This window comes from Platichthys flesus, chromosome 7 (assembly GCF_949316205.1).
Source record: "Platichthys flesus chromosome 7, fPlaFle2.1, whole genome shotgun sequence".
Classification (NCBI taxonomy): Eukaryota; Metazoa; Chordata; class Actinopteri; order Pleuronectiformes; family Pleuronectidae; genus Platichthys; species Platichthys flesus.
In genome coordinates, this window is record NC_084951.1 from 25358092 (window position 1) to 25370200 (window position 12109).

Sequence of the window (12109 nt, forward strand, 5' to 3'; positions counted from 1 at the left end):
AATTGCTAATGTAATGAATTCACATTTATTGGGGGGAGGGGGGGTTGCATAAAAAACAACAAACAACAGAAGAAGACAAAAAACCAACTCAAACTGTAAATGTTGTGTTTCTGTGTTGACACTCATCATTAATGCCTTCCCCACTATTACCTGTGAAAAGCTGTGGCTATCAGCTGCATCACCGCGGCCGCGTCACGCTGTGAATATAATAATGATCAGAATGATGAGAGATAACAGAGGTGAGCTCCTTTGAACCCAAAGACCTGGAACACTGAGCTCCACTGGGGCTCCTCTGAAGGACATGAAGGTAGAGGAGGAGGGGGGGTAGTGGAATAAGAAGTGTAATCTTCTCCTCTTATCTCTAACAACCCCCCATCCAACCACACACACACATTAGCATCTGTTATCTCACAATTATCATATACATTAGTCAACACCTGTTTCACTTAACCTCGTTTAATTAGGGCCATTGAAACGCGGCTCCTCGCTCCAAACAAAACCTTCCGACTTGTAAAAGGACAGTTTGTTGTGCTTCGCTCGATAAATTAGCAAATAAAATTAAAAGCTGCAGCTCTGAGGCTCGTGAAGCTGAATGACAATCCCTTATTCTCCTTCTTATTAAATACGCAGAGAGAGAGAAACTCGTGGGAGTGGAAACCAAATCTCGCTCGGTGACTTTTTACGCGTGCGTAAAAGGGAAAACAAAAAGCGTGTGCTTTGTTTATTAGCGCGATTTAATGTTATTCAAATTGTTTAATTCAATTCTCCCCAGTGCAGATGTGTAGGTGGTGAAGGAGCAGCAGCGACTGGCAGGACGTCGTTACCTGAATTATTCTAATCACTGCGCTTAATTAGCGCCAGACATGAGAAGTTGTCAAATGTCACACCAGCCTCTGGTTTCATCCTCCGCAGTGAAACCGAGCCGAGTGAAAACTATTAAAACAACAACGTGGAAAACATCAGCAAACGAAACCTGGAGCGGATATTAACCTTTTCTTTAAAGTTTCAGACTTTTAACTGAGGAAAGCTGCGCGTCCTTGATTCGCTTCCCAGCAGAAGAGTTCGCATTTGAACTGAAACTCTGCAGAAATCACTGAGTTGCGATAAGCAGCGCATGTTTAGCCTCTCCACGAAAACGCAAAAAGGAACAGCGGAGGGCGTCTTTGATGGGATTTGTTGCCAGTGAAAGCTGCGGGTCTTTTGAACGTAGCTGTCAGTCAATACCAGTGGGACCACCCCCCCCCCCCCCCCTCGTCTCTCAGCCCTTCTCCTCCCTCTCCTCCCCCTGCACTCACGCACACACACGCTGGCAGCTGGGTGTATATATAAGTGGATCCAGGCGCTTGTGTCGCCACTCACTCAAACCTTCGAATAGCTGGGACGCAGGAAAGATGCCTGCATCTCAAACTGGATTTGGCAACTTCTTCTTGGAGCGGAACATCAGCATGCCGACTGGATATCAGATCCCGATGCTGGGCAGCGTGCACCAGCAGCAGGCTCAGCATCTGGCAGCGTTGGCAGCTGGGATTCCCTTAGGATACTCGGGACTACAGGGATACAACTTTATCCCATATCCACACCACAGGCACATCGCGCACATGGTGAGTTGTTAAATCACAGAATTGTTTAGAACCTAATTTGAGGATCTCAAGGTCAAAATGTTTGTAGACTTCAAACTCCAGTGGGTGAACAATTCGAGGAGGCAACAATCTCTTCTGCAGGATTTGACTCTCGCAAACTGGATTGTGTAGAAATGTCTGCAAAACAAACTTTGACAGAACTAATAGGAATTTATAAGATTTATTATCTTACCATTTGGTCAATAGTACACTCACTACGTTATGCGTGCGTAATTACGCACAAGCATAGATTCCCTGGCTCGCTTCTTACGTTTCTTCTCTTTATTTTTCCAGACAAACGGTTTCGACTTGAAGGCTGCATCTCCCTATCATCACGCGCTGCTGGCCCGCGGGGGGCCCTTCTACCCACCCTACCGTCAGGGTGCAGCCGAGGACCCCGGCAGAGTCCCCAAGGTGGCCACACGAGAGAGCACCGGGGCGCTGAAGGCCTGGCTGAACGAGCACCTGAAGAACCCGTACCCGACCAAGGGCGAGAAGATCATGCTCGCCATCATCACCAAAATGAGTCTCACGCAGGTCTCCACCTGGTTCGCCAACGCGAGGCGGCGCCTGAAGAAGGAGAACAGGGTCAGCTGGGCGTGCAAGGGCAAATCCGACGAGGAGGATGAGGAGCAGGAGGGAGAGGGAGAGAGCGACGAGGACGACGGTCCCTTGGAGAAATGTCCCCTGGACGAGCGAGATGAGGAAGAGCCTGAAAGCGAGCGCGCAGACACGAAGGAGCGCGTGCAGGTTGCGTTCGAGAGCTCGGCCCCGGTGGACGCGCGTCTGGAGAGCCGGAGCCCGAGCCCGAGCCCGCAGCAGCACGAGGACAGAGAACACGCACTTGTGATGAAAGTTGAACAGAGTGACTCTGATCTCACGCCGTCCGGCTTGGAGAGTAAAGAAAACGTCTCCAGTCAAAAACCCAAAATCTGGTCTTTAGCGGAGACGGCGACATCAGAGACTGTGAAGAAACCACTGGAGCATATTTACCACCCAGCAGGGAAACTGTGGGCAGACTGGGCCTCACGAACCGGGCTGTTCGTGCCCGCGTGTTACTCCACTCGTGAGATTCTCTGAGCCTCGGACTCGAACCTCCTCCACAGCTCTTTTGCACTTTACTCTCTCAGGCCTCAGGGAATTCCTGAAGTTTGGACATAAAATGAAATTCTGTATTTTTTGTGAAACCAAAGACTCTGAACACTTTGTGTTACTGTAAATAAATGTAGATGTATTTTTCCACCGACGACCTGTAAATTATGTGTCCTTTGTCTACACATGAAGAAATAATTTTGCTTAAATAAAAATCCAGCTTCTGGTGATAATCGGACATGTTTCTGTGTTCTCCATGAATTTAGGGTTTAAAAGCATGGAAACCTAAGCTCAGCTATATCGCAGCTGCAAATTAAATTAGATTAAAAAAGGCTTAATACATTTGCTTTAGTATAATTCTTAACTAAACGGAGAGTTTTTAACTTATCCAACCCTTTATTTAATCTTCCAAAAATGAAAGAACAGAACAACTCCAAAACTAAAACACAAAAACATCCGTCTAAAGCTTCGTTTTGCAGATTTGGGGACGAGAGGTAAAGAAAAAGAGCTGAAGACGAAACAAAGCAACATTTTCACTGAAGGACTTGAGTTAAACTTCTGTTAATTCTAATGATTATTGGAGGTCAAAGGTTAAATCCTGGTGTGAGTTTAAGGTTCCAGATGCAAACTAACATCTGCAAACCCGACACATCCGGGCATTATTCACTAAATTCACCATAAACACCAAATGTAAAAGCATAAATCTTAACATTTATCATCTTTTCAGGGTTTTGTATCAACAATATTATGTGGCCTGATTTTCTCTCTTCCTTTTTGACTTTCTGGTTCGGGTTCAGGAACTGCGGGGGGGTTTATTTTGAGCTGAGTGATCCTTGACATTAAACTTAGGGAAAAGAAAAGTTTTAAATCCTGTGTGAGTGCAAACTGAAGTGAGGTGTTCCTCTCCACAGGTACGGATTAGACCTGTCAGGGTGTTAGTGATGTTTAGCGGTAATCAAAGGGATTCCTCTCCATCAGTCACCCAGGTTGTTCCCATGTAAATTCAAAAGGGCCGTACCTCCATTAATCCGGGGATAATGAGGGGGCTCCCGGGAGAAGCAGGCCCTGCAGAGCCGTTGTCCTCCGGCCAAAACCTTCTCCATGCAAATCCCTTCAAACAGAAAAAACACACAGAGAAGATTTAGTTTCCTCACAACAAACAGAAGATCAGGCCACAAAAGAATAAAGAGGAGTGAAACTGTAAAAATGAGGCCTGATAAATCTCCTCATGTCTCCAGTGTCAGGGGTCAGGTTAATGCGAGGCTGCAGCGACCCCTGCAGGACATCGAGAGCAACTACACAGTTTATTCCACTCATTCGTATTGGATTCCAGCTTAAATTGGAGAAGTGAAGATAAAAAAAACACATGTGCGATAAAAACAGCGGGAATAGTGATAGAGGTTTGGTCCATTAACCCAAACACAGCTCAAGGGAGGAAGTTCAACGACTCATAAACTCTGTCCCTCGCGTTTTAAACACATACACACACATGATTCACATAGTTTTAGATTCAGTGTCACTTACACTTTCACAGTCTCGATGTCCTGCGTGAATAAAAGTCCGTAAATCGTCTTGGAACGTAGAGGGAAAAAGACGCTCCGGCAAATCCGGAATTTGCCCGAGAATTCTTGTGTTTTTAAGTTGTATTCGGTATTTTACTAATCCAACGACAATATTATGAGAACTTTGTGGGGGGGAATGTAAGAGCAAATGCTTGTGATTAATTCGGCTGACTTTTTGTGCCACTTTTCTACAATGGATACAAACTAGGGTGAAGTTTAGGGGCAACATTACACTTCCTGCTTTCATCGCCCCAAAGCTTCATGGGAACTGACGGATTGACCAATAGCAGCCAGTTTAAACACCCCCTTTAATAAAATAGAATAGATTTATAATAATTTAATGGAATAGATTTGAACGCAGAAGCTTTTAAATCACATCACATCAAGTTTTGCATCATCTCACAATGCAAACACAAGAATTCACCTTTTGTAAATTATGTATTTTATCTGTCTAATCATCAAATTAACAGTTGGTCCCTGTTTTAAAACAAATCTGATGGAAATCAATTGGGCCAATTTTGGTGCTAATTTCCCAAAGTTGAAACAATATCAGTTTAAAGTTTGAGACGTAAAAGATAACTCGGAAATTTAAATTTCACAGTTCAGACGTAGACAAACACGGCAGATGTTTATGTGGTACACAAAGCAGAGGAGGGAACAGCCGCCATTATACACTTTATTATTGACACTTTTATAGCTGGAAACACATTATAATACACAAGAGGGAGAGAACACACGTACAAACTAAAATACAAAATGTAAAACAGCCCATAAATTACAAAACCCCTAAAAAACAATACATTAAAGTCCCGTAGCATGCAACACTCTAATATCCTCTACACTACTGCAGAGGTTTCAATTCTATAACTGACACCATGTGATATTTATATGTATATATTTACAGGAGGAGAATTAAGTGCAAGTGAAATATGAGACGTAACGTTTTACATTCCCATCTACATACAGTTCAGAAAGAGGATTTTCAGTCCATGCTCGTCTGCACTTGTGTCTCCTGCTGGGGCTGGATCGAGTCTTTCCCTCTCTCCTGTGTCACAAACTGTCCGTTCTCACTGAGGACGCCCTCCGACAGCAGCTCCTCCCTCTCCTCCTCCAGGTTCTCCTCTGGCATCTTCATGTCTTCGTCCTCCTGGGACAGCCGCGGCTCAGGATCGCTCTCAGTCTCGTCGACCTGAGTGAATAACATCGGGCTGGGTGCCCTCGGTAGCTTCTCCCGGTCCCCGCGGCACGATTCCAAACAGCCCTACCAGAGCGAGAGAGAGATACGTGATGTGAGTTGATGCATTTTTCAAGCGTAGATGTAGTAAACGTGGACGAAACCTCAGTTAAAGTTCATTTAAAGGAACAGTTTGACATTTCTAACAAACATATTTCCTTTTTTGTTTACCTAAGTGACCACGTTAAGGTCCATACGTCCAAATATGAGAGAAATACAAAGCCAGGTTTTAGATTTTCATAGCTTAACAGACTTGAAACAGGGGGAAACAGTTTCTCTGGTGTTGTTGAATTAAAAAAGGGGTTAATAAATAGGTGGTAAAACGTGTTTATAGTTTGTGGTCTTTAGAGGAAGTAGCAAGTTTAACTGCATGAAACTGTGTCCACCCACAGGCCTGGCTTCTTCAAAAAGCATAGAGATACAAAAGTGGCATCAAATTGAAGGACATGAATAACTTGGGAAAGTAACAATACAATATGCAGCATATATCCCTCTCAGTAAACTGCACTACCCTGTTAATTATATATTATACACGAGCCAACCAAATGAAGACAGAGAATCAGATTTACCTTTGCCCGTTGTTTCGTGTCTCCTGCTTTAACCGACACAAAAGAAAAGAGAGAGAACATGAGAACATGAGGTGAGTTACTGACAACGTGAATTCATTAAATATGATATAAGAGTTCCAGCCCAACGTACCTCTGCATAGAAAACACGCAAGTAAAAACACAAACAATGCACTTCCAAAAACAACAGCAGCCGCAATCAGACCTCCCTGGTGCCGCGGAGTTTTCTCTGCAAGAACAGAAACAGTGAGAAATGAATTAATAAAAAATACAATACAAGACATTAAGTTACTGTGAAAACAAAACCACAACATAACCATGTTCAGTGTAGCCACTTGAAGGAATACTTCAGGAAAATATATATATACATATATCTTTATAAATGTTTAAATGTGCCACCGGACAGTTTTAGGGTGTTTATCAAATGACACATCCTCCTGGACTCAAACCTACAAATTACAACTAAATTGAAAAAAAAACTATATGTTTAAATACTCATTTAAAAACTTTAATTTATCATTATCATTTGTCGTTGGAGGATTTTCAGTCTGCGCTCTCTGATTCCTACACAAACCCAGATCAAGTGTAAATTGTGTGCAGGTGAACTGAGTCAAACCCACAGTTAGAAAACCACAAACCAAACGTGGTTTCGTATCCCTGGAGGTTTCGTTCTGAGTCAGACGCACAAACCTCTAACCACGCGGCTGCAGGCGCTGTCACAGACACACACGAGAGAGAGAGTTCGACTTCCTGCACACAACTCACCACAAACGATGTCAGACACGTGGGTTCCCTTCTCCCGGACCTGGTATCCACTCGTACATCTGCAAAACAAAACAGAGATCACACAGTTAAAAGGAGAATTCCTGTGTAGTTTTTTTCTCTTGTGTGAAAATTAAAGAAAGTGTTTTGTGTTGGTGAGCATGTAACACAACAATCGGTGGGAACGCTTGTGCCAGATGTGGTGAATTTCTAGATGTGTATTCTCTATGTATCATTTAAGCAAATGAGAGAAGTTCCAATCCACTCGTCTAACACAGACGTCAATCTGCTTTACCCTTGACTGGCAAACTGGAGAATGGAGGATCCCATCACAAATTAAAACTGTGAAAAACTAATTTCTCCTTCATGTAAATAAAAAACTCTCTGGACGACATCTGCAGCTCACAGGGAAATCACAGGATGTTCACTTTTATGTCCTCTAGTGGGCGCTACAGGAGCATCAAGAGTCAAAAGAATACATTTGAGAACCGTTTTTTCCTCTTCAGTCTACCCATTAATAAATATGACTCGTTGACATATTTACCATCTATATTGAGATTATTTATAAGTGCAATATCCATTCTTGGCAATAACATGTAATCATAAGTATTTAGGATTTCTTAAAGTTTAAAGTTCTCAAATTGCACTCTATTACTCTATTCCACTCTATAAGTAGTTGTGTGTTCATTTGTTCTGAATTTCCCTCGGGATTAATAAAGTATCCATCTATCTATCTATCTATCTTTGTGTGTTTCGTGTCTGTGTGAGTGTGTCACTCACTCTGTCCACTTCGCACACACACTGTTCCACGAGGTGCTAGTGGAGAATGAGCCTTCGGGGCAGCTCTCACACACGGTGTCCCGGCTGTGGTTTCCTGAAAGCCGAGCAGCAGCAAACATTCAAAAACACATCTGATAATTTCCTCACAAAGCTCCTGAAACCCTCCAGAGGGGCGTTCTCTGGAGCGTCTCATTAATCGGATGAAAAAGCAAAAAGAAGGCAAATATCTAGAAGATGGTGAAGAAGACGTAAACAGAAACATGTTCCTCCAGAGATGTTTCTGCTGCTGGGTTCTTAAATATATAAAAAGAGAAACTCCAGAGGAAGCTCCGACCCAATCACACGCACGTCTCCAGGAGTTGTACGATGAAGTCTCACCTATGGACTTGGCGTGTTGTCCTGGTTTGCAGGTTGTGTGCGGCACACAGGTAACACACTCGCCACTGGAGCAGTGGAACCCCATCAGGCAGCTGCAGGTGCTTAGCTTCTTCTTGCTCGCTGGCTGGGAATCCTCCATGTTTTTATCTGCAAGAGGAACAAACACTGAACAAGGGTCCCTGGATGTTGTGACTGCAGCAGGTTTGTGTTGTGTTGTGCGGTCTTACTCGGGTCGCAGTACGGCTGAACTTTACACTGGGACTCTGTGGTGTATTGATCCTGATATTCATGGGGTCCACACTCTGTGCACTGAGGATTGGAACACGAGCTCTGACTCGACATCTTGGTTCCTGAAACACACAGTGAGACGCTCCAGTGTTTGCAAACGTGTGACGGGAAGATGAAAAGCAATAGTTTGACATTCTGGAGGATAAACCCTTCCTGCCAAGTTACAGGTCTTCTTCTTCTAAATGATCACGTTTGTCTCATAAAACTCAGAGCTGCAGCGGAAACAGAGCAGCTGACCTGATTCTGCTCGGAGTGAACAACCTCCAACATTTATCAAAACATCACATCTGGTCTGTCTGAGCTGTTCAAGCAGAGTAAAATCGACCGATTGTGGTTTAGCACGAGGTTATAAAGTATGTTAACAATTATTTTAATGGTTCAGTCATATCCTTTACATGTTTCTATAAAGTGATAATTAGTCATTAAATGTCGAAAGGCAAATTAAACAGTGGTCATCAAAAAGTCCAGCCAGAAGTGGACAAGCCAAAAGATAATAAGATCTGTTATTTATGAGATATAAAGGTTTAACTTTATTTATAGAGCATGTTTCAAAAAACATGTGCTTCACAGACATAAAAGAATTTTAAGGATATTTTATTTTGTTATAAAACTGTACTAGAACAGATTTCTTAAAGTGTTGTTTTTTTGTCATCACAATGTATTTGTTTTTGATGATATAATCTATAAACTAATTGTTTGTGAGACAGCATCAATCCTCTCATGTGATAAATTACTGTGTTTGTTGTTTGTTGTTTGTTGTTTGTGACTGAAAGTGAAACCACGGAATGAAAAGAAAACAAGGATGAAAATCAAAAGCAAAAGAAAGTTTTTTGGCATCAATGGTGAAAGTGTTCCTGAAATGTGATGTTCATTCGATGCTTGTTTAGAATAATGGAATTTTATAGATTGACACAAAGATAAATGTAAGATTCAGACGAACAGAGCGATTTGCTTCCGTAGACAGATAAACATCAAGGAATCATATTCTCTGTGTTATCGTCTGATCCACTTAAGGTTAAGATCATCCTTGATGCTGGTAAGGCAGAGTAGTTTCCCTCAGATGTGTTAAAACTGCAGATTTTGTGTTGAATTTACATTTGCTTTTAGAAATTTTACAACAAATCTAATATTGAAACCAGGATTCATGTGTTTCCTCTAAGAAGAGTCATATATAATCCAGTTCACAGCTCTGTTTTACAAATTAAACTGCTGCCTCTCTCCTCAAGGTGTGAGTGACTTTACCTGGAGGACACCTAGTGCAGCACTGGCCGGCGTGGTCATACTGGGTCAGGGGGTCACACCGGGACTGGGCAGAGGTCAGCACCTGCAAAACAACAAGCACAAAGCGACATGAAACCACAACTGAACTGAACTGTACTTCAGTTTGTGGGGGGGAGTTTCTCTCTGTGCACAGTTGGTTCACTTCCTCAGAGAAAACAGTGAGTGAGTGGAAAGTCCCAAACTTTTAACCAACTGTCAACTCGAGGGGGGGAATCGAACTCAGCGAGTCTCTCTGACATTTCTGCTCTAAAATGTATTTATCTTTTAACGTTGTTGCTTCTTTTCAGCAAAACGCACGCGCGCTCGTGTCAACCAGCTCCAGTTCCCAGTATCAGGCTGGAAAGTGAAAGTGAAAGTGAAGCTAACCGTGACTGTGCAGTAACACGAACACTTCGAACACAGGAACGAGCAGAAACACCGTGGGAGTGACACACAAACACAATATGTTGATGTAGATATACAATAAAAGCAAAACTCGCATACACGTACACGTTTACAGCACATGTGATAGAATCTGATCTAAGGACAGTGATCACACGTCACAATAAGCAGTTTAAAAACAGAATCCACCAGTTTACTCACCATCAGCTGCTCGAACACCATCACCACCAGTACCACGAAGAGACGCATGTTGCTGGTTTGTCGCATCGTTGTGTTGCTCAGACAGTGTCAGTGTGTTGCTGCTGCTTCACCTTCTTCTGCTTTTACTGGTGAGAGGGAGGAGCTGGACTCAGGGAATCCCCCCCACCCCCCCGCCCACTGTGCTCCTGGTTTTTTTACTATACTTATTCTAACTTGACCATTTCCTGTAACTCCCACCATGAAGCTGAGAGCTTGTGGCCACTAAAAATCCCAAAGTACACAAAACAACGTTTATATCACACAACACGACTCCGGAGAGCAGAGTTACACACGTGGTTCATTCAGTTCAACTCACAGTTGTGTTGTTTATAAAGTCACATTTCACACACAGAGGTGCAGGGGCGTTTAAAACAACACAACATTAAATATAAATGAATGTAAATTTTCCATTTAAAATGAAAGAAAGCAAAGTTTAAAACACATTTCAAGCTCAATTAAAGAGTTAATAAGGTGGAATAAAGGAGTTAGAGAGCTTTAGAGAGTTAATATAAGTAAACATGATAACATCAACATTTAAAACAAGCTAAAGTAGTAAAAGTTCAAATAAAATAAAATGATAAATTAAAATATAATAAAATACCACAGTGGTATTACCTTTGAAAATAGTTTATTTTAAGGCTCCTGTGAATGAAATTAATATGAATGAATTCCTAAGATCAGGCAAGTTTAGGTGAAAGAAACCACAACTATCGTGTTTGAAATATTTATAATAATATATTTTTAAGTGTAGAAATTTACCTAATGTATCAAAAGCAAAATAGATTTTTATTATTATTGATGCATGAACGGTGAAGCAGCTGCTTTCTGTGGTTGCATCTGGGGATTTACAGGTAATTCTCAATAAATTGAATTTACTGTCAGGTTACGAGACTATTACAGCATCTTGTATTGAATAAAAAACTTTTGTCTCTTTCTGATGTAAAAGTCTCACGACACAAAGTGGCTGCAAATGAGTAGAATGCAGTAGAAAGCTCGTGGGAATCTTTTACTGATCAGGATTTCTTGTTTTCATTGTTCTCGACCACTTTTCATCCGACACTGGAACTCCTCCAGGCTGCTGAGGGATTCCCCCACACACTGTTTGCACACAGTGGTTTTCCCACATGGTGACGCCTGGAAGTGACGACACTCCTCTGTCACCTTCACACGGACTTTCAGACTTTCTTGTGATTGTATTCAGGGGCAGGCCAAAAAAGCAAAAAGCTCTTATTCTCTCATTGATATATATATATATTTATATTGTAAGTTCATTTTATATGATAAGTCAATTATATTAGAGTAGGAGTATGTGAGGAGACCTGAAGACAAGATGTGTTTTCATGAGAAACCATATCAAATCAAATCAAATCCAATCCAATCCAATCCAAGTTTATTATCACATGCACAAATGACAGTGTCATCGGAGCAGTGAAATTATTGTGACATGGCAGGAAACATCTACGCAGTATACGACTTTACAAAATAGAAAAATAACAAACTATATAACATACAAAATATAACATATAACATCGTAACATATATCAGTCAAATGAAGCAGCAGTTTACAGGGTGAAGGAGTGGGGAATATTAAATTCAATAATATTAATAAATGTATATCATATAACATAGTCGAATCAAATGAAGCAGCAGTTTACAGGGTGAAGGAGTTAGGAATATTAAATTAAATAATATTACTATATGTATGAGATGTAACAAACATGTCATACATATAGTACAAAATAAAAAATAAATAACATACCATATAACATATAACCTCTAACATATCACTCTGTTGTGTTGTGTTGTGGGTATGGTGGGAAGGGGCTTCAGGCTTCTTAGGCCTCTCTCTCTCTCCTGGAGGAGCTGAGGAACAGCTGAGGAACAGTTCAGGAATAGATGAGGAACAGTTCAGGAATAGATGAGGCC

The 12109-nt window shown here is 41.8% G+C and overlaps 2 protein-coding genes across 3 annotated transcripts; one reads left to right on the top strand and one right to left on the bottom strand.

The window, feature by feature from the left end:
- Positions 1 to 1322: 1322 nt before the first annotated feature.
- On the top strand, positions 1323 to 2946 carry irx7 (iroquois homeobox 7). The gene is made up of 2 exons (XM_062392123.1): positions 1323 to 1601; positions 1914 to 2946. The coding sequence occupies exons 1-2, from the start codon at positions 1392 to 1394 to the stop codon at positions 2697 to 2699; spliced, it is 996 nt and encodes a 331-aa protein (XP_062248107.1). The 5' UTR covers positions 1323 to 1391; the 3' UTR covers positions 2700 to 2946.
- A 1989-nt stretch (positions 2947 to 4935) lies between these two features.
- Positions 4936 to 10280, bottom strand: cd40 (CD40 molecule, TNF receptor superfamily member 5). Of its 2 annotated transcripts, none has more exons than XM_062392665.1 (9): positions 10145 to 10280; positions 9524 to 9605; positions 8221 to 8343; positions 7994 to 8140; positions 7616 to 7709; positions 6839 to 6897; positions 6207 to 6302; positions 6077 to 6099; positions 4936 to 5534 (listed from the first exon to the last, which is right to left on the bottom strand). In XM_062392665.1, exons 1-9 carry the CDS (start codon positions 10208 to 10210, stop codon positions 5256 to 5258), a joined length of 969 nt encoding a protein of 322 aa, XP_062248649.1. In that variant the 5' UTR covers positions 10211 to 10280; the 3' UTR covers positions 4936 to 5255. The 2 variants fall into 2 exon arrangements, with proteins under 2 accessions (XP_062248649.1, XP_062248648.1); XM_062392664.1 differs by having other exon boundaries at positions 6077 to 6102.
- Between the last annotated feature and the right edge of the window lie 1829 nt (positions 10281 to 12109).